The sequence below is a fragment of the Chrysochloris asiatica genome, unplaced genomic scaffold, assembly GCF_000296735.1.
Source record: "Chrysochloris asiatica unplaced genomic scaffold, ChrAsi1.0 scaffold00008, whole genome shotgun sequence".
Lineage (NCBI taxonomy): Eukaryota > Metazoa > Chordata > Mammalia > Afrosoricida > Chrysochloridae > Chrysochloris > Chrysochloris asiatica.
In genome coordinates, this window is record NW_006408526.1 from 32,293,542 (window position 1) to 32,321,411 (window position 27,870).

At 50.6% G+C, this 27,870-nt stretch overlaps 1 protein-coding gene across 3 annotated transcripts; it reads right to left on the reverse strand.

The window, feature by feature from the left end:
• Positions 1 to 670: 670 nt before the first annotated feature.
• USP2 (ubiquitin specific peptidase 2) lies at positions 671 to 26,652 on the reverse strand. 3 transcript variants are annotated; one of them, XM_006833913.1, is made up of 13 exons: positions 26,470 to 26,652; positions 17,407 to 18,221; positions 4,943 to 4,993; positions 4,351 to 4,474; positions 3,413 to 3,524; positions 3,205 to 3,315; positions 2,975 to 3,039; positions 2,661 to 2,764; positions 2,500 to 2,580; positions 2,272 to 2,350; positions 1,612 to 1,719; positions 1,282 to 1,402; positions 895 to 1,042 (listed from the first exon to the last, which is right to left on the reverse strand). In XM_006833913.1, the coding sequence occupies exons 2-13, from the start codon at positions 18,178 to 18,180 to the stop codon at positions 955 to 957; spliced, it is 1,818 nt and encodes a 605-aa protein (XP_006833976.1). In that variant the 5' UTR covers positions 18,181 to 18,221; positions 26,470 to 26,652; the 3' UTR covers positions 895 to 954. The 3 variants fall into 3 exon arrangements, with proteins under 3 accessions (XP_006833977.1, XP_006833976.1, XP_006833978.1); XM_006833914.1 differs by lacking the exons at positions 17,407 to 18,221; positions 26,470 to 26,652 and adding an exon at positions 8,241 to 8,610 and having other exon boundaries at positions 671 to 1,042; XM_006833915.1 differs by lacking the exons at positions 17,407 to 18,221; positions 26,470 to 26,652 and adding an exon at positions 6,249 to 6,283 and having other exon boundaries at positions 955 to 1,042; positions 4,943 to 4,997.
• Between the last annotated feature and the right edge of the window lie 1,218 nt (positions 26,653 to 27,870).

The following is a 27,870-nucleotide window of genomic DNA, read 5'->3' on the forward strand; positions in this document are numbered from 1 at the left end:
GCAACACGAACCAATCCAGGGGTTTAAGGGCATAGCCCCTTTCCCCCTGAGCAGACCTGAACATGGCACTGAGGAAAAGGAAAGAGGCTGAGGGATATTTCAGGGAGGGCAGTTACCCCCTGGTCCCCAAACACTATTAAGGCACAATTCTTGGAGGCAACTAAATTCCATCCAAAACATTGAAAAAAAAAGGCAACCCCCCCAAAAAAAAACCCTTATTAGATCCCAGGTCTACTGTGGCTGTGCTTGGGGTCTGGCCAACACCCACCTAGCACTGGGGCTAGCATTAGAAAAGTTGTATCCGAAAACTTAAAAAGACCAGCACAATGTCCCAGCTGTGAAGGGATATGAAGGAGCGTGTCTCCAGTCTGAGAACTTTAGTTATGGTAATTAAAACAAAACCAAAAAAAAAAGAACTTGTTTTAAGATGTCCCCTAGTCTGTCCCTCTGGAGTTAGCAGCGTTGAGAGGGCTCTTGGCTCATGTGTGTTCTTGCATCTGGACCAGTGAGCACAGCCCAGGTGAAGATGGGGCGCTGGGTTCTTCCCATGACGGTCCTCCTGTCAGGCTCTAGGGGGCGCTGTCTTCTCAGGAGGCGCAGGGACTGGAGATGGCAGCTGGTGGACAGGACCTTCTCCCCACTGGCTGCTGTTGTTAATTTCACACAGGAAAAAACCACAAGCTTAAAAATGACAACAAGAGAAGCCGAGGGAGTACTGCACTGACTCCGGTCTCCGTGTCCTGTTGATCTTCCCCGCCAAGCCATGGCTCAGGAGCACCTGACTCCTTGCTACAACCCTGACCAGGCTGCATCAACTCCTGCTCGGCAGCTTTATTTTAGTTTATTTCTCTCTCATTTGTCAGGGTTTTTGTTTGTTTGTTTGGTCTTTTTAAAAAAAAACTTAGGGTGTGGGGCCACCACAGGGAAGGGAGACAGGGATGTAGCTCCTTGCTGCTACATACGGGAGGGTGGACTGGCCAGTTCATAGAAGAGCAAGTAGGCGTCACTGGTGCGCACTTGGCTGGAGGACATGGGAGTGACACTGTGGAAAGAGCAGGACACAGTCAGAACCATGCTGAGGGGAGGTCATGAGGACACGGCCCAGTGGACTTTCACATCTCTCCCCTCAAGTCAACCTCTCTGGTTACCCTGGGTGGCAGATAAATGACAGAGCTTTTTTAGTCTGGCCTTTTCTGTCTACTCAGGTGGAAGCCAAACAGACAGGTGAGGTACAGGGAGGTGTCTGAAAGCCAGCTGCCTCACCTGGTACTTCTCTCTTACCTGGAGTCATTGAAAGTGTGCCATTCGCCTGTCACTGGACTCCGGCAGTAGGCTGTATAATGGCCACCCATGGTGGTACCGGAGTGGTTGGACACAGCATACAGGGTGTAAACAGCATGGTCTGAGGAGGAAATTCAAGGTTTTAAGGCCTGGAGGTAGTCTGTGTCCCTCTGTTCGCTCCCTCCTACCTCTTATCCCCAATCTTTTCATAATCCATTCTTTGGCAGCTTCCTTGTACACCTCTCTGCTCCCCATTTGCATCTTAAGACACACGTGCCTTTTCCCTTCCCCTCCTGTATCTATCTCTTCTTTCTACAGAAAAATACTTACTGGTGTTTTCAGAGGCAAATTCTCTCAAGTCCAGGTCTCTTAGTGGGAAGTTCACAAATGTTGTGAGCTTGCTGGTTCGTATCCTGGATTCTGAGAACCGCTTTAGATCTGGTATTGATGTGAATCAAGGACAAACAGGGTAGCAAAAAGCGACTGAAGCTAACTGATCTGAGTACCAAATGGGCCACTGCTCTTATAAGGGAGCAGAAAAGCAAACAACAAAAGAAAAATCTATCAGGTTTCATTTTTCCTTACTCTGTTCATCCTCACCTTCTGTCTCTTTGTCATCAATCACTTTGTAAAGTTCTGTTCTTTCCTGGTGGCTCAACTTTAAGCTGAGCGATAGGCTTATCAGGTGAACAAGAACACCAGGGAGATGCACACTCCTTATAACAATCAACCATGCCAGATCAGAAGGGCACCATCTGCCCAGGGAGAAAGCTCTGAAGGCAGGAAGGGTCAGGGAAGAAGAACCAATGGAATGATAAACATATAGGGAGGAAGTGGGAAGATGGGATGAGTGCTGTTACATTGTGGAGATTGTAGCCAAAGTCATGGAACAAAAATGTGTATAAGCAGTTACATAGAAAACCAATTTGCTAGGTAAACCAAATCACTATTGAAAAAGAAAAAAAAAGTTAAGATGGATCCTAAGGATACGGAGCACCAAGATTTTTGGGAACCTCTGGATGGAGAACTTCTTTATACACCGTTTTCTGGCTCGGCAGCGACAGCATGTCTAAAAAGGAAGACGAACAGAACTAGAAAGGTCTGGTGGGAGAAGTCAACAGGGCCTGAATCCAGCAGCTCCTAGGCTGCATCTGTGTCTCAGCACCTTCCCCAGAGGGGCCCCATGGAAATCTGCTCTGTTACTGAAGAGTGACTTACTGGCTTCTCATCTCCATCAAGCACATCCTCTTTGGTGAAGAGCCTCATGCAGTCCATTAGTGTCACCTCAGGGTAACCTCGCTGGGAAGAACAAAGTACAGGTCAGAGATATGAACCACAACGAGCGTGAATTTCCAAAGTGGAGCAACAGGAGTACACACCTTAGCAATGGGCAGTGAGAGGTCCCAGAAGGGATCAAAGACTGTTGAACAGTAACCACAATCAGTACATGTCAGGGAGCTCTTCAGCTGTCCAACAAAGAGATCTGGGGAAGACACAGGAGATGCTTAAACACAGGGAGGGGAGCACATGGCCTTCGGTACAGTGTTTGCTTTTTCAGCTTGTTGGACATTGAGCAAAAAACCCCAGTGTTTCCTGAGAGAATTCTGATTCTTGAGCCTTTCGTGTTCTTCTCAGTCAGAAGCAGGAAGCAGTGAAAGTAGGCATTCCCGAAGTTCCCCATCCATGTACTCACCCCCAATCCGACTGTCTTCCCGTTCTAGGTATTTCCTCCACATCTGTCTCCCTTTCTCATCATCACTGGGAGTCAAACAGAGGAAGACAATTGATTAGGGTACAAATCATGATAACTCAAGGGTATATCGATCTAGATCCTTAACATTCAAAAATAGGTCTGATTCTCCCCAAATCACTACTCCCAAATAGGTACATAAGAAAATGCAACTTCACAGCACTCTTACTTACGGAAGATGATCAAAGTTCTCAGGATTGACCTTAGGCCTCACTGTTACTCGGTTCACCTCATTGTGGAGCCCATCCAGAAGAAAGCGAAGGAACTCCTGAGCATCCTGCTGACTGAGCCCAGAGAAAAAAGAGTGAACTATACCTGTTGTCCCAAAAGCCTGCTGTCACTACCTCCCACACTGGGGGGAAGTGTTGGCAAGGTCCTTACTTATATCCAACGAAGCGTGGGGCGTATCTCTGGATCTGGGTCTTGAACTCAGATGGGCTCACTACATCGTTGGGAGATGAAGTCCATATGGTCTGGATTAGTTTTGCAAACTCTGTTGGAAGGAAAATGGTGAGGAGGGCATGAGGGTGTGGAGGGTAGGTAAGATACTATTCCCTAGAAGAAACTAGAACCCCAACAAGAAGTTGTTGTTGTTGTTATGTGCCGTGGAGTCGGTTCTGACTCATTGCGACCCTGTACAGGGTTTCTGAGGCTGTAAATCTTTACGGGAGCAGAATGCCTCATCTTCCTCCCACGGAACAGCTGATAGTTTTGAACTGCTTACCTTGTGGTTCACAGCCCGATTCATCACCACTACACTACCAGAGCTCCTAACAAGAAGTAGTCAAAGAAAATAAAACGGGAGGTACACATAAAAGACAACTATGAGTACTAGTACAACAAGAGACGCCCTGGTGGCACAATGGTGAAATGTGTGACTGCTAACAGAAAGGGTGGTGGTTTGAACCTACCTAGTAACTCCACTGGAGGCAGACTTGGTAATCTGCTTTCATAAAGATTACAGCCAAGAAAACTGTATGGGACAGTTCTAGTCTGTCACATGGGGCCACTATGAGTCAGAATAGACTCAGTGACACCTGATGGCAACAGCACAACGAGAGTGAAACCAAAAATCCCTAGCCCACTGCCAGAGTCAATCATGACTTACAGCAGCGCTATAGGACAGGGCAGAATGGCTCCTTAGGGTTTCCAAGACTAAACCTTTTTCTTGCGGAGCAGCTGGTGGGCTTGAATTGCCAACCTTGAGCTGAGTAGCCCAATGCTTAACCCAATGCACTACTAGGACTCTTTACAGCAAGAGTCGAGTGGGGAAAAGTGTGGAGGGGCAGCGAGGCGGCAACCACTGCTGGAGTGCTCACCTTCCATCAGGGCTGTGTGTGCATGGCTGCTGTGGCTGAGGTCCCGCATGTAAAGCCTCTGCAGACAATAATCTCTCAACTCCCGGGTGTTGCTCAGGCACTGCAGAATCGAGTTCATGAAGCACTGCAGGAGATGAGCCAGACAGTCAGCGGCGGCGGGAGTCAAGTTCCCTGTCTGGAACCTCAACTTAACCTGAGGCTCCTTCCTGACTCTCTCATCCATCCCCCAAATGAAGCCTCCTACAGCCTCAACTTCCTCTTTTCATAACCAAAAGGAATGAAGTGAGGCAAATTCTCACTATTGCACAGGTGACGTGACTGCTTATTTACTACGGAGGAGTGCAACAAGGTGTGGGTGAGTTGGGCAGAAGTGGGAAGTGATGATGCTCTTGAGGAGAAGAGTCCAGGAAAAAGGCTCAGGTGATGGTTCAAAGGGGAACTCCCCTGTAGCGGTGTTTCCTTTAAGGAGTGAGGAGCAGACAGAACCCAGCAGTTCTCTGAAACACCAGACCTTAGAGCAGGTATCACCTGGGCTAGAGGGTAGAGTCAGCTGAACCCTGGTTAGATTTCCTGGGGGTGATCCAAAACTCACCGTGTTCCCAAGGTTTCGAAGACCAGCCAGTCCCTGGGCACTCTTAGAATTCTGTAAGCAAAAAACATACGGCAAATAAGGCTGGACTTAAGGAGGCTGGGCCTGTGCTAGGCATTTATGCAACTTTCTGCCACTTAGAGCCAAGAGCATCAAGTCATACATATACTACTTCCCCTCAGCCTTAATCTATGTACCCTGTAGAAAAGAGAATTGAAGAATGCCTGCCATTTTCGACACACAACAAAATACCCTTAAGCTTTGTTTCCTTTTATTGACTGAATTTTCCCCTCTATTTTTCCATGACTCTTCATTCTCTGCCACAGTGGAGATTGAAGAGTAGGACTAAAGACTAGGAATTCATATATTTGGGTGGATATTTGACTTCAGGCCACAGGAAATATCAAGTCTCAAATCCAGTTGATATCTCAAATGATCCTTGTTGTTGTTATGTGCTGTTGAATTGGTTCTGACTCATAGCAACCCTGTATAAGGTTTCCAAGGAGCGGCTGGTGGGTTTGAACTGCTGACCTTGCGGTTAGCAGTCCAGTGCTTATCTATCCTACAGCTCCACACCAGGACTCCAAATGATCCCTAGATGTCCAGTATAAGCAGCAGCTGTTACGATAGGTACTTCAAGGAAGTCTTGGGGAAAAAAAAAATTAAACAACAAAACACCTTTAACTAAGTTTAGATTCTCAGCTGGGGAAAAAAACCTCACATCTGCCTGCCATTCCAAACTGCTAGGGACAGGTGGCATTCTTTCCAGCTGAGCTCAGCTCACAGAGCTGATAATAGGCTGGGAGAATTTTCCTTGCCTGGTTCAAGTTTCAGTATCCTGACAGACCACTGGCTGAGAATCCTTGTGAAGGCAGACTGTGGTCAAGCAGAGGTAAGTGCCTGCTGAAGGTGCCACTCTTGCTCTGATTCCCATTGTGGAGGCTGGTGAGGGGGATGGAAAGGGAACAGGTGCTAAGTCAAAGCCTCTAAGCACTCTTGTTCAAGATCTCTGGGCTAATCCTGGGCATACCTCCAAGAAGTAAGATAACTTTAGGACTCAAAGGGTTAAAGAAGCAGTCTACTGATGAATCTGCCACCCCCTCTCTCGGGGAGGGGACTTGGGAGCAAGCAACTCTGGAACAACACTGGCTGGGGCATGCGTGGGGCCAGCTCAACCATGATCAGAACAGGAGCCTGAAATAACTCCGCTAAAATTACTCATGCAGTGTGCTGTCAGCAGCTCAGAGCCCATAGGGGTGTCAGCTCAACAAGGCTGGGTGGTGATGGTGGTGAAGCAAACTGTGGGAGGGCTTTTCTAGAGCATTCCCTTGTTGACCCCATAAGTAAGAGGATCTCTCTCCTCTTACCTGTTCTAATACTAACAGGTGGGGAAGAAAATATACCCAGAAAAGAGCCCTAGCTTAAATGTGCATCTTGAGAGAAAGCCTACTAGCAGCTGTTGGAGTCTAAGCATCCGTGAAAAACACCAAATCGTGGCTTTTCTGACAGTCTGAACCCTGATGTTCCAGTAAGAGGAGACATTTCCCTGGGGGCAAAGAGCTTATCAGCAGTTTCAGGTAGACCTGGTTGAAGGACCTTCCTAGGGTCTAGCAAAACGCTACAGATGTCTCCATGTTGCTCATTCAAACCAAAACATTAAAGCCTGCTCACACCAGAACAGCCACTCTTCTATTCTGGGCAGTGTTTTATTAGTCTTTTCCCTTTGTGCCTCAAACAACATTTGTCTAAGCAGGCTGGGGAAACACAGCGTTCTGGTGATCACGTCAGTGCCCACCAAAGCGGATCCTGAGCTGAGACAATAGCACTCACTGGGGGTGGTGGCGGTGGCGGCAGGAATGGAAACTTGTGTCATCCTTCATCTGAGCCACTCCGGTGGGGTTTTAAAAGATGATGCCAAGAAAGCAGAGTGAGGGTCATCCACCATCACCCACTGTTACTAGAACCTAGCCTGGGAATGGGAAGATGGGGGAGGCTCCTTTAGGGAACTGGTAGGACCCTTTTGTTAGTTTTTGTTTAGGGTGGGGTTGTGCCTTGGTCAAAAATTTTGAGCCCAATTACTTGTAAATTTGTAAGCACTCTGTGTAAAGGAGACAAAGGGTGGGAGTTGGGGGAGAGTAGAGCTGCTTTATGCCCAGCCAGATCTTCTGCCATGAATAGGAAATCAGGAGCTCCAGGGAAAAAAAGTCAGCACTTTCCATTCCAGAGAGGAACAAAATGTCCCAGGAGTGACCTTTCTTTGGGGGGGGGGGGGGAGGAAGACACAACTGTACCTCAGGGTTGGCAAGGAGACCCTAGAGGGTGAGAAGGAAATGACTCCAGCTGTTAGGCTGGACCTCAGGTGTAAAGAGCTGAGAAAGTTTTCATCAAGAACTTCCGTATAATTAGCCCCAAGCAAACCTAGCTATGATTTAGTGGCAATCTCTGTCCTAGCGAGTTCTAGCTCCTTAGCAGTCACTCGACAGCATTCATCCTCCATCTACCAAGCAGGGGGCATGTGTGCACGGGGTGGGGGTGGGGGTGGGCGCGTTGGGGGAGGGGGGAGGGCACAAGAAAGGCTGCCTGAGGCTGGCACCCCGTAAAGATTTTCCTGCTTACTTCACCTGTGCAGTGCGGGTCAGCCATGAGTCCTGGCTGCAGCCAAGGATCCTGGTGTGGCCCTGGCACGGGGCCGTGCACGCACTGCCAACACGGGAACTGGTGCCTATTACATAAGCCCTGCCAAGCTCTGGCCCCTTCTCCCATCCCCAGCGGGTCAGTGCCCAGCCTGCCACCCTGGCATCACATTGGGGTGGCTACTTCATTGGAGGGAGCCTTTGGTCACTTAGCAGAAGTCCACGGGGCTGGGCAGAAAAGGGAAGTGGTCCTCTTTCACCTGGCTGCGACTCCTCTGCCCTTCACAGGGTCAGGGACCCCTGTTACCGAGCCCCAACGCCTTGCGGGAGCAGCGAAAAGGGAGATGGCCCCTTTCGGACCAGCTGTTCTGGCCCGTCCCCTTACACACCGACCACCAGTCAAGGTTACGCTTCTTGGCACCTGTCCTGACAGGTGACAGCAATTCGGAGCCATCTGGTGCCGAGGAGCGGGAGGGGTCGCAGGGAAAGGGGTATCTGGGGACCTCAGCAGGGGGAGGGGGCTGCGAGGACGCGTGGGATCACCTGGGGAGGGGGCATCCCTTGCCGGGAGACCCTAGGGAAGGAGAGGTGGGACTCGGAAGAACCTGTCCCCGAGCCCGGGGGCGCGCGGCACGCGGGTGGGGGTCCCGGAGAAGGGTCCCACGTACCTTGGCTTTGTTGAGCAGGAGACCCACGAAGGTGGAAAGCAGCAGGGACGGGGACAGAGGGGAGCGCGGCCGCAGCTCCTTGGCGAGGGCGGGAAAGGGGGCGGCAGGGGGCTCCTCGGGCAGGGTCACCGTGTACGAGGTGCGCATGTTGGGGAACAGGCGGTGGGCTCGGCCCCACACCTAACGTTGGCTTAGGGGGCACGGGGATGGCCCCGCGAGGCTCCACAGCCCTACGCCAAGGCCGGTCAGACCACACAGGGCACAGTCCCAGACGCCCGGCGGTAACTGCTACGGGGGTCCCGAGAGAGCGTTCCTCCCGGCTCTTGAGAGCACCCGCCTCAACCTCCCAGGCGCGCGTCGCCAACCGCCCCAGCACCCGGCTCTCGCGCTCCAGCGGACTGGCGGTCGGGAGGGCGGCTCGGGCCGCGCGACGTCACGCCGGGGGCGGGACCACGCCTCCGGCCCCGCCCTGGGAACGAGGCGGCCCGGCCTGCTCCGCCCCCTCGATTCTGGGCGATCCCGGGGCCCGCTGACCCCTACGGTCCAGCCAGCTCTCCAAGAGCTGCAGGCCACGGAAAGCTAGACTGGGGCACGGAGCCCGGAACCAGCTTCGAGACTGGGAAGCTGGAGAAATTATTTTTGGGGTCCGCAGAGGACACAGCCCCAAGACCTAGTGCCAACTAACTGGGTGAGCGTCCTCCAGGGCAGCACGCAGCTCCTAGCTTTTGAGGGCTGCGGAACATTTTGGGAACCTGATGAAAGGTCTGTGCAAACTTTTCTTTCGCATCCAGGAACTCCCTCAGAACCTCTGGAACTCAACAGCCACAAGGTCCGAAGGGGTTGACGGGGCCCAGGTTAAGATCATCATTTCCATGACTCGGAAACTAAGCTTACACCTCCTCTCCTCAGCCCTGTTTTGGCACCAGTACCTTTTTGCTGTTGTTAAGTGCCATCGACTCGGTTCCGACCCATAGCGACCTTGTATAGGGTTTCTGAGGAGCAGCTGTGAGCTTGAACCTCCGACCTTGAGGTTCAAAATGACTTCACAGTCCAGTGCGTTGTTAACCCACAGCGCCACACCAGGACACCTTAACTGCCTTTTATCTAGAGCCAACGCAAGTATTTTATAAGGTACAAGAGGTCATCGACCCTTTTGGCCCTAGGACAGGACTTTTTCCTGGCCCTTTCTAATTACTCATCTCCTTCTCTCGTGGAATCTCCAGGTATAACTTTTTGGGGAGGTAAGAGAAAGTGATAGTGCAGGAGGAAACAGGAGCTCAGCTGGTGTGAGGGAGAGTGTATGCTACTTTGGCCCTAACGGCAGGGATGCAGGGGGGTTTTGAGCTTTATTTCTGATGCCCCAACCCCCTCAACTATCTGCTGCAGGAATCTGCCTAGAGAAAGTATCTTGTTTGGAGGGAGCTTGCTATTTTTAGCCAGTATTTTTAGCATTTAAAAAATACTTGGAGCGCTGCAGTCTGTGCTGTTACTCATCTGTGAGCGCCTTCTGTTCCTCTTGGCATGCTCATTCCCACATGCACACGCGCGCTGCACACACGACCACAGTCACGTGGGGACGGTCTGGGACACATGTCTGGGCTGTACCCTAAGCCACCTACAAAACAGCAACTTCATGCTAATGAGAGGGGAGCAGGGCGGTTGCCCGTGTGTGGCAGCAGTGATGGTGGGAGGAAGGGCTGGAGGTGCAGGGCATGTTACTTGCTGTCCGTGTTAGGAGTGGCCATCTCCACAGAGACTGCCCCTGCCCAAACCTGGACCCTGGACGAACTGTAACCACTGCCTTTTTCCTCCTGGTTTCCCTCTTTACAGCCACACCCTTTCCAAGCTGGTCCTGATCTGTGGCAATGTTTACTCTTTTGTACTGTTTTGATCACTTCACTCCTCTGCCCTGAAACAACTAGAGCACCTGACCCTTGAATTCAACCCAAAAGCTGCAGCTGGCCCTGTCTCTAAGGTCGTCTACAGCCTCCTTCCACTCACCGCCCTCACTCTTCTGTAGTAATCCCTGCCTCCCAATCAACCTCTTCTTATCCTCTGCCTTAGCACTTGATAAGCACTTGACTGCTAACCACAAGGTCAGTGGCTCATACCCACCAGCTGCTCTTTGGAAACACAATACAGGGACCCCATGAGTCAAAACTGTCTCCACGGCACTTAACAACATCTTTCATTAAGAAAAAAAAGAAAAACTGCCATTGATTAAGCACTTATTAAATATCAGGTACTGGGCTAAGTGCTTTATATATATAATCTTAGTAACTTTTCATAGTGCTTTATATATATAATCTTAGTTGCTTTTCATAATAATACTGGTACAATGACATACTATTTACCTCTTCAACTTTATAGATGAAGATCTTAAGCCCAGAGAGGACAAATGGCTTGCCAAGACCACAAAGCTAATAAATGACAGCGTAGAGCTTTGAACCCATACCCGTCTCATAGCACAATTCATGCTTTCAATAACTCTTAGGAAATTCTGGAATGCTCTTCCTGCTCCCTGCCAATTACCTCCTGAATTCTGCTTCAAACTCACAACTTCCACAAAGCCTTCCCTAATGAGCCCCACCCAAACTATAAACACCTCATAACTGCATTGTCTCAAACTGCTAGTATTCAGTTTACACTGTCTTAATTTATCTTAGTGTGTTCGTTTTATAAGTGTTTCTGAGGCATTTGTAAATGTTCTTAGATGGTATGCAGCTGGTCTTGATGGGTCTATTTTGTGGAATCCTCCTCAAGGGTAGGGTTAAGAGTTCCCTCAATGGGTGTTAAATAAATGGTGTTGATGTCACCTAAAGAGGACCAGGCTTTGCTGGGGTCCTGGAAGCCCCCTTGAGCCTCAGAAGGTGGGGGTGTGAATCTGGTTTTGCATGCTGAGCAAGTCTAATGGTGAGACAGGTGTTTCCCACTGTAGCATCTGCCTATCTCGCCTCCATGAGACATAGACCTAGTAATCTGCGCACACCCATGCCAGGACATCTTGGTATTCCACCAGCCCTGTCTTGCCCTTCTCCTGGGAAGTAGTAGGGGGATTGCTGGAAGCAGGGAGATCCAGATGGGAGCATTTCTGCATGGGAGAGTTTTGAGAATTCACATAGTTTCCAGTCTGGTCAGGCAGGTCTGACTGCTTCAGGACAGGCCTACAAAGAACCATGGCTCATTTATCCATTACTCAAGACCCTCTGAGCCCCTGCCTCTCCATTGCCGTTTCTGAAAGCAGAATGGCAACAAAGTCTTCTGGGATCCAAATCTGGCTCTGACTCCAGGACTCTATGCCTCAATTACATGGAGCAAATCTAAGCTGGACTGTAGTGTAGCTAACAATGGTCATTTCTTAGAACCTGTCTCCCCTATCTGATAAATGATTTTCTTCACCTCAAACTTTCCTGGTCTGAGATGGAGTATAAAGTCAAGCCAGGGCTGGGACTGAGAGTATCCCACTTCCCTCAGATAGTGGGCGGTTTGGATTGGGTTTGTAAACGCTGCCAATGCCCAATCAAATGCCTTAAGGCCAGCAGCCCTGCTCCCAGCCTGTATCTGCTGCTACCACTTCAAATGGACAGACTAGTGGGTTGGTGAAGGAGCCCTGGTGGCACAGTGGGTTAAACTAATCCCAAAGTTCAGTGGTGGTTTGAACCTTCCAACTGCTGCATAGGAGAAAGATGAGGCTATCTGCTTCCATAAAGATTTACAGTCTCAGAAATCCTGTGGAGCAACTGCTTTGGGTTTGGGCTTTGGATGGATTGATGGCAAGCCTCTGGGATAAAAATGTAGGGGCTCAAAGTCCCTGTTAGGGGCCAGGCTTGTGGATACCTGACTCTCCGCCCCAAGTGTGCTTTAAGGAGGGAGGCTCCCTTTGCCTGACCTGCTTTAGGAAGCTCAGCACCCCCACATTGTGCATTACTTGGACTCCAAGAGGTGGAAAAGCTCAAAGCTCCGTAGTGTTGCAGCTCTGGGGAAGTCCGGTCTGAACCAGCTGGATTCCAGAGGCCCACACATTTCCCTCCTTTGGCGGGGAATCAGTTTTACCCATCCACTGAGGTGAGAGGGTACAAGGGGCCACAAGTGCGGCTAACTGTGAGTTCTGAACATGTTGTTCATTTCTGAAGCCTATGGTCAGTGGAGCGGCTCCCCCAGGGGCAGGGAACATTCTGCCAGGCTCGGATTAATTTCTGCCTAGCTGAGCCCCACCTCAGCATGACGTTAACTCGTTAAGACATCCTAGAGGATGGGGGAGGCGGCAGGGAGGATGGAGCTGGGCACTAGTTGAGAAGCTAAGACTGGGTCAGGAGGCAGAAAGGCCACCAGTCAGGCCACAGCTGGTCTGAAAGAGATGGAGAGGTCAGTGTTTTGCCACAAACTGCCCTTTCCTTCTCACCTTTCATACTGATCTGGCCAAAGGACCCCTCCGGTGGAAGATCTCCTCTGAGTGACCTTCCTATGTGGTCAACACAGATTCATATCCTCAGAAAGGTTAACACAGATTCAAACCCTGGGAAAGCCCCACCTCCTCAGGATGGCTAAGGGAGAGGTGGGTGGATTGGGTGAGCACAGGTTCTTTGTCTCAGGCTGGCCGGCTGGCTAAATAAGATGATGTATTCAATGTGACTAAACACAGAGAATGAGAAGGTAAGGGACAAGAGAGGAAGGTCACACTCTCTTCCTGCATCCCTCAGGCAGCCTCTGCTGTCCACAGCTTGGGCTCTTTGGAGTAACCCCCTCCCTGTCACTGCAGGACAGCTTTCAAGTCCAAAGTTCCACCCCAGAAAAAAGTCGCATGACCTAAAATTATATAATCTCCTTGTCGCTAAACAGCTGGAACCTAAGGCTTGGGGAGATGAGTCAGCAGCCCCAGTGACAAATAGGACCCAGGCACTCTGGGCCCCCAGACTGTGTGGGGAAGACTAGGCTGTCCAGCCTGGTATCCAGCCTGGTGACTGTGCTCTTCCTGGGGAGAGGAGAGATGGCCTGGCAGGGCAGGGCACGGCAGGGCTCTGGCCTGCTGGCAGAATGCCAGGACTGGGGAGGGAGCAACTGGAAGGGGTGGAGGGGGATTAGGAGGATTGTAGGGGTTAAAGCACAGTCCTGGCAGGTCTCAGTGGGAACAGCTTGTCCTTCCGTAGGCCCTGGGAACAGGTGTGTGTGTGTATATGTATGTGTGAGACCAGGGGAGGTGGGGGAGGAAGTTGGGTACTCCACTCTTGGCTCTCTTTGGGTTGGCTTAGAGTCCCCACAGGGGTAGTGAAAGTTTTTTTCCTACTAGTTTTGGGTCATCACATCTCTCCATTCTCATCTGTTTGCATTGTAAACGGGAAGGTGGAGGTTCAGGGCAGGCCCCTCATTCTCCTGGCATTTTGCAGGAAGCATGGAGGAGCCCTGAAGGTGCAGTGGTTAAGCACTTGGCTGCCAATGAAAGATTAGAGGTTCGAACCCACCAGCTGCTATGAGGGAGAAAGATGTGGAAATCTGCTTCTTTAATGATTGTTGTTGTTATTGTTGTTGTTGTTAAGTGCCGTCGAGTCGGTTCCGACCCATAGCCATTCTGCATAGGGTTTTCCAAGGAGCAGCTGATAGTTTGAACTGCTGACCTTGTGGTTAGCTGTCCAGTGCTGATCCTACAGCGCCACCCCAGGACTCCACAACAAAGATAGAAGAGACCAAATGATACAGACACAGATGAAAATCCTGGTGTCCTGAACTTCAGAGGAAAGGTTAGAGAAGTGGATTGAATGTTTGCTTGGAGAAGTTGAGCAGGGACAGCAAGACAGGGAGACAAACCAGTGTACAGCCGGGTAAGTGCAGTGGAATCATTTCCCACTGACAGCAACCCTGTATAGGGTTTCTGAGGAGTGGCTGGTGAGTTTGAACCACCAACCTTGTGGTTCACAGTCCAGTGCTGATTGTACAGCACCACATCAGGACCTGACTTTATTATGAGTATGAGCCCTGGTGGAATTATGGACGAAGAGCATTGGGCTGCCAACCACAAAGTTGGCTGTTCAAACCCAGTAGCTGCTCAGTGGGAGAAAGACCAGGCTGTCTGCTCCTGTAAAGATTTACCCTCTCAGAAATTCTAACGAGCAGTTCTACTCTGTCCTAGATAGGGTTACTATACAGGGTGGCTATGAGTCAAAGCCACCTTGATGGCAGTGACTTTGGTTTACTTTTGGTTATTAAAAGTGTTAGCTGACGTTCAAGTCAGCTACTCAGCCTTCTGAGCCTGGTTGCCCCAAGAGAACCCAGAGGGGTCAGATCTCATTAAACCTTGCCACATGTTCTCTTCTGTTCCCCCTCTCCCCACTGCGAGATGCCCTTTTCCTAGCATTTTTGTTTCATCTTGAAGTTGAAGCTAAATAGTCCATAGGTTTGCAGGCTTTAGGTTTGTCTACATCTACTGTTTGCTTTGAGGCTCATGACATGGCTGTGATGGATGGGGGCAGGGCAGGCACAATCACTCCCTTTTATAGATGAGGAAATAGTACAGATGCTAGGTGTACACGGTTAAAGAGGCCAACTGTTCCAATGGTCACAAGCGCCCCATCCAAGACCTGGCTTCACCTCTCCCTTCTCTTACCCCACTCTACACTTAGCAACACCCGGGGCAGCCTCCTCTTGCAGCTATTTATGACCCGATTTCCCCAAATTAATTATAGAGGGCAGGGACCCTGCCTGCCATGCTCTTGCCTCCCACAGCACCTAGCAGGGTTCAAGGAGAATTGATATTTTATTGAGTGCTGACTGTGTGCCAGGCATTTTCACATGCACTGCCTTTTGATTTCTCATGACAATCTACGAAGTGGGAACAGTTATTGCTCTCATTTTTAAAAAGCACACACAACCAAACCAAACCTGCTGACATCATGTCAATTCTGACTCACAGTGACCCTAAAGGGCAGAGTTGAGCAGGCTCATGGGGTTCCAGGGCTGAACTCTCTACAGAAACAGATTGCCACATAATTTCTGCCAAAAAAAGAACCTATGGTGGGTTCAAATCAGTGACTTTTTGGTTAGCAGACATGTACTTGAATCAAGGTACCACCAGGGATGCTTGCTCTCATGACAGAGGAGAAAACAGAGTCAAAGTTTATCTAAGCTCTTTAACTCCTGACTGTTAGGAAGCCCAGCACCATGAATGAATGAATGAGGAAGGAAAACCCAACATGGAGATGTGAAAAGATACTGGATTCTATTTGGTCCAGGCCCCCTGAGCAGCTCTGGGAAGTGAGAGTGAGACGGGACAGGTTAAAGAAAGGTTTTGCAATGTTGACCTATGAGGGCCCTTTCCTGGCTGGCATTTCCTTGAGTTCATTCAATGGTAGGGCTTGGCTAGCTACTGAGTGTGCTGTGAGCTACCTCTGGGCGGGAGGGAGGAGTGTTAGGGTGGCTGAATTGCTCTGCTGTGCTCTCCCCAAATGGCAAAACTGCCCTCATCCAGGCCCAGAATAGAACTGGGGTCCCTTATGGAAGACTCAAGGAAGGGTGGAATATGCTTATGTGGCAGAGGAAGAGGGCATCCTAATGGAATCTGACCAGTAGTAAAGGGGGAGTTCCCCCCCCCCATACACAATTGGTGCTGAGGATGAATCCACAGCTTAGTCTGAAGCAAGCAGGGTTTCAAACCTTAGCAAGTATCAAGATCACCCAAAGAGCTTGTTAGAAGGGCAGATTCCCAGGTTCTATCCCTAGAGTCTGATTTGGGAACTCTGGGTGGGGTCCAGGCTCCTGCATTGTTCAGTGGTGCCGGTGATTCTCATGGTGGTCATCTGCAGACCCTACTTTGTCTTCTGAGCAAAGGGAGGGGGCCCCTTAGAGGAGCCCTAGTATCTAAGCCCTTCCATTCTGGGTGGTTTTTTGATTATCCTTGGGATGAGCAACACCAGACCCAAGCACAGCACATGCCCCTCTGAGAGCACAGATCCCTCGCCCATGCCGCCTCTGTTGTGCCAGATCTCTCCTCCCACACCTTGCCTGATCAGGGTCCAAATGCTCAGGGAGGCGCTGGCTTTTGCATCTCCCATGACATTTCGCAGGTTGTCCAGCAAAGCCAGGACTTTCTTAAGTAATGCTATCACATTCCTCTCAGGACTTTTAATTACTCCCAACTTCAAGGTCTGTGACTCCACCCTGCCCCTCCATCCTGACCCCTATTCCATTTGCACTTCTCACTGCAGGCACAGCTATTATTTTCAAATGCAAATGCCCTAGGAATGGGGGAAAGGTATATTAAACAATTGGGCAGATAGAACACTCCACTCTTCAGCCCATCTGATTGTTCATCTGTCTGTCCATCCTTTCATTCCTGCAGTTGGCAGGTCAGCTAAGCTCTGTGCTATGTTAGGCATGGGTGAGGGATCTAGAGATAAGACATGATTTTTTTTTTCTCACCCTCTGGGAACTCTCCACCTAGTGGGCACACTGATAACTATAGGAGAGATAGAACATATGAGTGAGGCTGTGCCAGGCTTTGGTTCCTGTGGAATCTCTTCCCTGTTCTAGCCCAGGCAGGATAGGAGTATAGAGGTTTTGGATGGTCTAAACAAAAAAATTCTCTAATTGTATTTTCTCCAAAGACATATGATAAATACTGTTGTCCAGACACCTCAGTACTGAACCAGCCAGTGTTGGTCAAGGGAGAGAGTCCCTTGTCCCTGATGCCTTATGCTCAAATGATAACCATGGTCTTCAGGCTGGGGATAAAAGCTGGAGACAGAGGAAAGATGCAACCCAGCATCCAGCCCAGGATGGGACTGGGCTTGCGGGGGACCTAGCCATGTTGGGTGGAAAGGAGTATATAAGTATATAAGAGTAGCAGAGTGTGTGTGTGTGTGTGTGTGGTGTGCTCAGCATTCCTAAGAATAGAGCTGGGTGGCCCCAAGCACACAGGTCCTGAAGTGGGTTTCCTAGGAGTGTGAGAATGCTCAGAGGGCACCAGGCCCACTGAGAAGATGTCCCTTATTTGCCTCCTCCTCCTCTAAGAAGTCCTTCCTCTAAGGCTACAGGTGCAAAGCCATAGGGTTGGGAAGCAGACCTCCGCCGTAATATATTAGTCAAGTTGGAAGTCCTCTCCTCCATCTTAGCTATTCTGTCTACATCAGTACCCCCTCCCCAACCCATTGCTTGGTTCCCCAGGGGGTAAACTCACCATGGTGTCTCGCCCTGGAGAGCTGGAACGACTGGACCCGGGGGTCTGGCTCTTGCCCTTCTCCCACGGAGTATAGCGGCCACTGGGACGGTAGGTAGGGCTGAGGACTTCAGGGACTCGGGAGGGAGGGGCCTGGGTGGGCACCTGAGGTGCGCTGCCCTTGTGCCCATAGTTCTCCAAGTAGTCGACCAGGTACTCCGAGCGGCTGGCTGCCTGGTACAGGCCCTGCAGGGCACACAGCTCCTTGCGTGTACGGGCCAGCATGGGACTCCGGCCTAAGTTCCCTGGGTCTATCCGGTAGCTATCTGAGGTCCGGAGGCTGGAGAAATCCCGGGCAAGGTCTGAGTGGCTGTTTGATTTCTTCTGGGTCAGTGTTATCCCCTGGTCGCGGGCATTCATGGGCAGGTAGCTGAGGGAGTTGTTGGTCACTCCATAAGGCAATCCACTGCCCCCACTGAGTCCACTCCCTGAAGGCCGTTCGGTGCCCCGGGTCTGGCTCTCTGCCCGCTTACTACCCCCGATGTCGGGTCTCAGCAGGGGGCGGCCCCGGTCATAGTCCAGGATAGGAGAGGGACCATAGGTACGGGGTCGGGTGAAGAAGCTAGAAGGGGGGGCCGGCTTGAAACCAAGCTTCTCCTTCTCCAGGAAAGAGGCAGTGAGGTTGGCCCCATAGGAAGAGGGGGTGTAGGTGCCATAGCCCGATTTGGCGTAAGGGGCATCTGTGTAGCGGGCTGATTCTGTGTAGCGCTTCAGGGTGGAGGAGAGCTGGGACATCCTTCAGGGCAGGACTCAGAGGGGACTGGGAGCCTCATGGGCTGAAAGAGAAGGAAAGCAGTTGTCAAAGGGCCCTGCCAGGTGTAGTCCTGCTCTCCATCCCCAGCTGGTCCACAGCCTTAGATCTCAAACAGGAGGCTGGCATGCTGCTGAGAGAAACTCAGGCATGCATGTGTGTACCCATGCGCTCACACCCCCAAGTGAGCACGAGGGATGAGTCTGGCTTTTAGAAAACCACATAGTACATTCTGCTTGTTTCACGTAGTCCTCTAAATACCCAACTGGCAAGTAGGAACTACCCTACTTCAGCAGCCCTCAAAGTCACGTAGTATTCCAATCCAAAGCCCATCTGGTTCCTCTCCTGAGCTTCTCCTGAGCTGACGGGATGTCACCACCCTTACCCACTGCACTGAAGATGTTCGACATTTCAAGAATGAAGGCTAACGTCTCTCCTTCAGCCCTCCATTCTGACATGCGTCACTGGGAGAGCAGGCACATTTTTGGAATCACTGATTGTTTCCTTTGAGCTAGAATGGCCTTAGAATCATTTGGTCAGATCCATTACGAGGAAAAGGCAGCAAAGAGGAGGCTTGAACTCCACCTCCAGATTCCATCCCAGAGTTCTCTGCTTGGTCCTACAGTGGGAGAATGCTTTTGTGGTTGAATCCACCTCCCTCTTCAGTGAGTTAAGCCTTCTGCTCTAAATGAGGTTAGGAACCTATAGCATCCTAGGGGTTCTGGTTGCTTAGGTACTTGACTTGTGCAAGGGGAGCCCCCTAGAGGCCCAAATCCTACACTGCCGTCATCACTCTGCCTCCCCCTTCTTGCAGTTGGAGTGGGTCTGGTGAAGAAACACACACTATGAATGTGGCCCTTAGTTAGCCCTAAGACATCATCCATTTCACCTGTTTGTAGTACAGGCAGAAAAACTGATGATGACTTGCCCAGTCGTCACAAAATACCAAAACCTGGAATGCAGGTTACAGATTTCCAGTTCAAGCTCTTTGTATTTTACATGGATTTGCTCCTCCTCCTCAAAGGAGCTCTGGTAGCATAGTGGTTACGAATTGGGCTGCGAACCTTAAGGTCAGTGGTTCGAAACTACCAGCCGCTCCGTGGGAGAAAGATGAGGCTTTCTACTCCCGTAAGGATTTACACCCTCGGAAACCCTGTACAGGGTCGCTATGGGTCGGCTCCGACTCGAAGGCACTTAACAACAACCTCAAATGTCAGTTCAGTTGGGGATCCCAGAGTCCCTCCCCAAACTACACTCATTGCCATCAAGTCAATTCCGATTCTGTTTGATCCTATAGGGAGGGCAGAGTAGCACTGCTCCTTAAGGTTTCTGAGACTGTCACTCTTTACAGGTTTGAACCACCATCTGGGACTTAGCAGCCTAATGCTTAACCAACAGTGCTACCAGGGCTCATAGAGTCCCTCTGTTGCTGCTATTGTTAAGGGCCATAGAGTTGGTTCCGACCCATAGCGACCCTGCATAGGGTTTCCAAGGAGTAGCTAGTGAGCTTGAACTGCCAACCTTGTGGTTTAAACCGACTTTGCAGTCTAGTGCACTAATGCATAGCGCCACACCAGGACTCCAGAGTCCCTCTATCAGCCCCAAAGTGCAGCCACAAGAGAGCTGGAGGAGCAAAGGTGCTTTGGAGAGGGACACAGAGCACAGGGAGGATTCCCAGTAGGACCAGCATCCTGAAGGGCATCAGAGATCAGAGGTTTTTTGGGGGGGATGGAGGTGTTCCTGAGATATCAGGATTCCCCAGTGATGATGTATGCATGTGCTACTTTTTGACTCAGCCCTGGGGCCAATTAGCTGGGTGATTCTGAGCTAGCGATTTAACTTCTCCGAACCTCCATTTCCACACCTGTAAAATGAATATCATCGTCAGCATCACGATCCCTACCTCATAGGGCTCTTGTGAGGAGTAAACGTGATAATAACATGGGGAAGCACTCCACAATTACAACGGTTATTATCTCCTCCCTCAATCCTGCCAGGCCACCAGCTCCTCCCTTTGCAGCTCTGTAATAATGTCAGGGCTGGTCAGCCTCTGACCTCAACTGGAGGCGCCAGGCTCCCCCCTTGTAGCCCCATGAGATCAGCGAGCAGTGGGCAGAGATCTAGCTATTTAGCAGACACTAGTTCATTCGGGCGACCCATAGCCTGCCCTAGGCTACCAGTCCAGCCCATTAGGGTAGAGAAGAGCTGGTGCCAAGCCCCAAAGGCTTGGCAGAGAGCTCTAGAAACCCAGTCCATGCAATGCTTGGGAGAGTTTGGGGTGGGAGACCAGCAGGTGGTAACTTCTATATCGGGACATCCAGAACAGCACTTGTGAACTCTGCCAAAAACCTCCAGTGTTTTCTAAGCCAAGCTGAGAGCAGAAAGACCTGGTCGTATTTTCTAGCTTCCTTTACCCTCCTGGCCCAGGGACCTGTGTCCTTCACATAGCAACTTGACCAATGTGCCTTCCACCTTCACAACTTTCATACCTTTTTAGGAAAGGGTAACTGGAGGAAAGATGAAAAGGAAGCTACCAGCTTTCCTCTGCTTTATTCAAGATTGTGGCGGCACAGAGAAGGGAGAGTGCAGGCTTTGGGAGGCGGGGGAGGGGGCAGAGGCAGAGGAAATGAGTCCTGCTCTGTTTCACTTTGGAGCACTTCATCAATAATTCAAAGTCACAGAGACTCCAAGTCTCAGGAGCTGGGCTCTGGGAACCAGGCAACCAATCAAATACTACCCCCCCCCCAGCATGAGCACATAGCTCCTCCCACTGTTCGTACAACTCTTTCCACCCCCAGGCTCACGGGGCACTGGGATTTTGAAGGCAGTGCCCCAAGCCAGTGACCTCTCTTGTCCCTGCTGTGGACCCAGAAGTGCTGGGGCTTAAACTAGGTATAGCAACGGAGTAGTAGCCTCGGGAAGGCTGGAAGTGGGGCCACACCACTCCCCTCTCCCCCAATTCCCTGGAGGGCTCCTAAATCCCCACTCTCCTGTCTACTCTAATCTACCCTATTCGGTAGGAACAGACAGACCTCCCATTCTCCCAGCTATGGGTGGGGAGCATTGCCATCACATGCCTCCTGGTTCTGATATCTGACTCTGCTCCCTGGCCTGGGGAGAGGGTCCTATGGGGTCTGAGGCCTTGTGCATGCCTGTCTCCTCCCCCAAGCACCCAGTTTTACTCTTGAGAATAGTTCCAGCACTTCCCAGGTGAGGAGAAAGGTTGGGTCGGAGCCCCTTGGCATTACCTGGCCCAGGTAGTCCCTGGAGGCAGCGTGCAGAATACACCATGGGCGGGAAAGCAAGCTGGGGCCCTGGTCAGGGCCTCACTGAGCAAGACAGGGACAGGAACGGCACTCACATGGCTGCGAGTCTTCCCGTTGCTAGAGGAACGGGCTGAACTGAATGGCCCTTTCATGGGGCAGTGGGAGACAAGCCTATTGGCTGGGATTCCTGTCCCTCTCCCTGCCCAGTGTGGGGCCTTTGCTGCCTGGCTCCTCTCACTGTTTACCCTGAGCCGGCAAGTACTGGCATGCAGCTCCAACAGCGCCTCCCCAGGTGCCTGCCACCTTGGACAGTTGGGCCAGTCCACCTGCCAAGCTTCTCTCCCAGGCCATCTTCACAGGGCATCTCAAAACTTCCCTTCTCTGTTAAAGATCCCTGCTAACTTTGCTCAGTGTTCCCCCTTGGGCACCTAGGGACACTCAGCTTCCTGTCAGGACATCTGAGCTGAGCAGCTTGCCAGTTACTCTGGCCAGTAGATACTGAACACCTTTGGGCCAGGCATTGTGCTGAGTGCTTTATAAGCAGTTTCTCATTTCATCTTCTCAACGGCCTTAACATACACTTACAGACAGAGCCTTCCCCAGGTGCCAGGCACTAGTTTATAAAACTCAAACCAAGCCAGTTTCCTTCGAGTAGATTCTGACTTATGGTAAGCCCCCTTGTTTTGAGTTTCATAGGGTTTTCAAGGCTGTAAACTTTTTGGAAGTAGATTGTCAGGCTGTTCTTTGGCGGTACCTCTGGATGGGTTCAAACCACAAACCTTTTAGTTAGCAGCAGAACACTTGAACTGTTTATACCACCCAGAGACTCAGCACTATCAAAAGTGTCCCTAAAACTTATAGTTTGGTTTCAAGTTTTAATTACTTCTGAAGAGTAAATGCCTCAAACCTACCAATAACATTGTTTGAAGGCTGTTTAAATTACATGGAAATTAAATTAGAACAAAATGTATTTTTTAAAAAATTGGTTTTTCACAATTTATGAAACTCAACTTGATGGCACCTAACAACAACAAAACAACAAACAGGCAGGGAATTTAAGTACTTAAACTTTCAAATGAAGTTTTTCTGAAGCTATTAAAGCTTAACACTGCACTAAAACAATCTGGCAGCATGGCCCTGCTGGATGGGAGTTGTGCTCTTTTGACTGAAGGCTTGCCTGCCAGTCTCCCTACCTCACTCTTCCCTGGTCTCTCCTTAGGCTGGGCCAGGGCTGGGGGCTGTTCAGGTGAAGGCTGCAGATGCCCCCGTGGATTGGAAATACAGAATCCTGCAGGAGTGGTCCCTTGGATTTTCCACTGCCAGGTGCAACCTGAGCCCCAGAACCGTACTGATCGGCCTTGAGATGGTCTAAGAGGTCCCCACAGTGCCAAGCTTCTGCGTGTCCCCTGGCACCAGCATCTAGCCCCGACCCAGGTCCAGGGTCCCAGGCCTGGATATAGATATGCCTGCCTCCCCCTTCCCCAGGCTCCTACCCTCACTGCCATTTGGCCCACTCCCCAAGGTACCCATGATAGGTGAGTCAGGGGTTAAAATGAACCCTGTCCCCCTGGGGCAACCAACTCCCTTGCATCAGCCACTGTCATTTCCTGTTGCTCATGTGAAGGGCTCCCCAACCTGCCCAGCCAGGAGAGGGACTTGCTCCCCAGGAATCCCAGGCGCTCCTGGCCCTGGGGGCAGGGGACAGATAGTGAGTGTCCTACAACCCAGCAGCCTTCATGGCCTCTCTGCTCCATCTATCTGCTCTACCTCAAACAGTACCTCTGTGGGCTTTCTGGGGTGAAGGCAGGCCAGCTTCTATGGCTTTGCCACTGTTTGGAAGGAGCGCCCCAAGCTCATGCTCAAGCTCACATCAAGTTCAGAGACCTACAAGTCCCTTCCCTCCTACCTAGGTGTCTAGGACAGTTGAGTAGAGAGTCCCAGTCAGCCTCTCTAGGTGCTTGGGAACCTCCACAATAGTGACCTCAGAGCTTCCCAAAGCCTCTTGCTAACAACATTGGAATGAAGCACTGCTGACTGCTGACGTGCTGACCTGAAGGGCTAGGTAGGCTGAGGGGTCCTGCTTTACTCCATCGGCACTTTCCTACACTTCCTCCCAGCTGCCCAAGCCACCTGCCTGGGTCACCTGCCAAGGTCACCTGCCACACAGTCTGGGTAGGAGTGTCATGACCTGGAGGAGTGGATGAGGAATGGCATAGCAGATGTGGAGGATGCGGGTGGAGGGAAGAGTGGGGGAAGGGGACATTTGGACTCTCACAGTCCTCTCGGATGCCCTCTCCTCCAACCTGCAGCCTGGCTCCAGTAGCTCTACCTGACAGGAGCTGGCACCCAGTGACCCACCAGCTTAGTGCCTAATCCTCTTGCCAGCCTTCGAAGGGGACAACCAAGGGAATTTGGGCCCCTCTCTCTTGGATCCTCTCTTAGTTCCTACCCCAAGAGCTGGAGGAGAATGGAAGAGGTAAAACAAACCGATTGGAGATTAGAGTAAGACTCCAGACTGGTGGAGAAGTGGGTAGGCCCAGGATTATGTATCTATAGGGCGCCTCTTGATTTGGGATTGGGAAGGGGGTAGATATCTCTACATTTCCAAGAAAAGGCCAAGAAATGGGCCACCAGGCATTACTGGTCTCCTCAAACTGTCTTTCCAACTCCATCCACCCAGCCACTTTTAGGGCACCCCTCTCCAAGGGAGGGCCCTAATCTCTCTCCCACCCTTGAAGGCTTTATCTTTCCAGAGCTTTTGGCCTTGCTCACAGCACCCACCAAATCCAAGAGGGTGGCCTCTCACATGTTTTCCCCAAACTCACTAATGTGTGCCTGCTGGATGCCAAAAGCAGCTCAGGTATCAAAGGGGCAGCTACTGACCTGTGTCCTGGGGCCCTGGACAGAACTTGGGGGTTTCTCCTTCCCCAGCAGGGTTGGGACGAAGCGGAGAGCCCAGAAGCTGGAGTCTGACTTGGGGCTGGGTAATCCGGAGCTCAGGTTACCGGACCCGATATATATAGTATCTTATCTGACCTCACAGAGATGGCTAGCACAACTCACTTGCATTCCAAGCCCAGGGAGAATTAAAGGGGCAGTGTCATACCCACCACAAGGGCTGTCTGGACAGGCCAGCGTTAGGTGAGCAGGTCTGATCAGCAGCTATAAAGGGCCTTGAAGTAGAACAGAAGGGAAAACAGAACTGGAAAGAGGTAGAGGGGTGGGGGTAGTAAAAACAAACAAACAAACAAAAACAATAGAAAGCAAGTATTCTCTGGAGGTATCAGTCACAGAAGTAGAGAACAGGAAAAGCCTTATGTAGTCTCACTCTTTAAATTGTAAACTGCAGTAGGCTTAGAGACAAATTGCCCAAGGGCAAATAGCTAGTGCGAGACAGAAAGGGACCTACTTTAAGGTTTTCAGTCCAATACGCTTTTTAGTACAATGGACTTCTAGAGCTGGGCTTGGGTTAGGATTCTTCCTTTACTGACTCTGACAATGGGGAAGCCACTAACGCTTTCTATATAATCTGTAAAACCGGAATAATAAAATAATAAAAAATGCTATGCCTCACAGAGTTGTGATGGGTTAAATAATGTTTATAAATGTCCAAGCACAAGAGTTCAATAAATAATAATTACTATATTGAACACACTACTTGTTATTATTATAATTAGTGGTAATATTAGTAGTAGCACCGTACCTGAACCTTTCTAGGAAGAAAAGGGCCTCTAGCTACCCTTTGGGGAGTGCTCCGGTCCAATGCCAGTTAACAGCCCCGTGATTTTCTGAATTGGTCCCTGGCCTGTACTCACGGAAGGCAAGCATGACTTGCCATAGTCTCAGAAAGTTCACCAAGAAGAGAAGCATAAAGCCCATTTGGGCTGCTTCCCTCTTTGCATAGAAAAACACATGAGTGCAGCTTCCCCCAGGGGGCCAAGAGACTGTTTGCCCTTCTGGGCTGGTTCCACTCTACCTGTGCAAGGGCTGGAGATTCCAAGACCACAGAGCCGGGCTGGGCAGGGTTATAGGAGAAAGGAGCAGGATTCTTTTTCTCTCAGGCCTTGGCGCACTTGTCTGTTCCTAGTATGTTCCCTCTGTTGCTTGATGGCTCTCCCCAAGGACTGGGAGTACCCCAGGCTGGTGCCTCCACCCTGTTGTAGCAGAGGCTACTGACTCAACCCCTGGTCCTGATGATGCACTGTTCCAGGCCCTCATTCCAGCCTTCATTCCGACTCTGGGCTGGCATGCAGCTACCGCATCAAAGGAGTGAATGATGCCCCAACCTGAGCCCAGTGATGTTCTGGACCTCAGCTTTACAGGTCTGACTAAAAAACTTGGATGATGATTTCAGGCCAGGTCACTCAGGTGAGGAGCCCCTTCCTTAATCTCCCACTCAGCCCCATTCTAAGGCATCTAGGATGCTCCCTCCTCTGAGAAGAGTCAGCATGGGGTGACCAGGTCTTCTCTGGATTGTAAATACAAATTGCTTGCCTCAGAGCACGGCATGCCTGATTCTGCTTTAGGATTGGTGGGAATTTCAAAGATGCCTCCTTCTGATTTTGGCATTAGTTGGCAAAGCTCCCTTTGGTTGAACTGTTGTTCCCCAGCTCACACTCTTCCCCTAACACTGACTCGAGAGAGCCCTTGGGAGCTTGAAGAGGATCAAGTCAGTGAGCAGTACGCACACATGGAAGGGGGGTTGTCAGTGTCCAGGCGTCACTCTTAGGGCCATATACCACACAGCGTCCAGACCCTCTGAAGCAGCATTTCCTTAGAACATTCTGATCAACACACAGATGATTCTTCCCGGCACCCTGGGCTGGCAGCTGGCAGCCCGTCACACAACTGGTTCCCACAGCTGGAGCTCCCCCGCACCGCGGGCACTTGCCCTATATTTCTAGTGCCCCTTCTGCCACGGCTGTCGTTGACACCTCACTTTCAGAGCCTCCAATCAGCACTCACCTCCGCATCCCCCTCCCCCGGCCTCCGACAGGTGGCACGTACCTGCCTCTTGTCGGAGGATGGATGAGTCGAGCCGGGCACAAGCATGGAGCTGCGGGTGAGTCCCGGCTGGTACTGGCGCGGCAAAGTGAGCAGCAGCTGACGCAGCGGGCTCCTTGGCCTCGGCTCCTGCCCGCCTCTCCCCCAGCTCTGCCGGGGGCCCAGAAAGGACCTCCCCGGGAAATCGGCGCCACCCAGTGGGCAGCCGCCTCATTACGCCAGGGCTGGCAAAGCTACATCCCGCGACTCGCGTCACTGAGACGCGTGAGAGCTATTGGCTTGTTCCTATTGTGGCGTCTGTAGAGCCCCACCCGGCTGTGGTCTCCCAGGCAACGAATATATACAAAAAAAAAAAAAAAAAAAACACGTGGAGGGAAAGCCTGCGAGTTTAGATAGGGTGGAGTACGAGAAGTGGACTGGAATGTGACACGACCGGGCACCTGGAAGGTACCGGGAAAGAGGAGGGACCAGTGGGAGAAGCCCGGAATTTGAGACCTGGGGCATTATCAACCTTCAAGTTTTGTTGTTAATGTTAAGTGCCATGGAGTCGACACGAAGGTACCTAAAAACTCGGAGTTGTTTGGACATACAGCAATACTACAGAACGAAATACTGCTTGGTCTTGTTTCGGCCTCACAGTCGTTGCTGTGTTTGAGCCCATTGCTCCAGCCACTGTGTCAGTCCATCTAGTCCTTTTTCTCACTGACCCTTTTATTTTACCAAGCACTACGTCCTTCTCCAGGCACTGATCTCTCCTGAAAACGTGTCCAAAGTACGGTTGAGGTTGAGGCAAAGCTCTTTGCTTCTAAGGAGCATTCTGGATGTACTTCCAAGATTGATTTGTTCGTTCTTCTGGCTGTTCACCGTGCATTTCATATTCTTCACTGACACCAAAATTCAAATATGTTAATTATTCTTCTGTTTTCTTATTGTTACTCATTGTTGAGCTTTCACAAACGTATGAGGTGATTGAAAATGACCATGAAGATCAGGTGAACCTTCCAAGTTACATCTTTGCTCTTTAACATTTTAAAGAGATGTTTTGTGGCAAATATGCTCAATGCAATTTATCAGTTGATTTTGTGACTGTTGCTTCCATGGACAATGATTGTGTGTCCAGTAAAATGAAATCCTTAATAATTTCAATATTTTCATGATGTTGCTTTTTGAACCTGTTATGAAGATTTTTGTTGAGGTGTATTCCATATTGAAGACTGTAGTCTTTGATCTTTATCAATAAGTGCTTCAAGTCTTTATTTTTAGCAAGCAGAGTTGTGTCATCTAAATATCACAGGTTATTAATGAATCTTCCTTGTTGTTGTTAGGTGCCATCGAGTCAGTACCGACTCATAGCGACCTTATGTACAACAGAAGGAAACACTGCCCGATCCTAGGCCAACATCA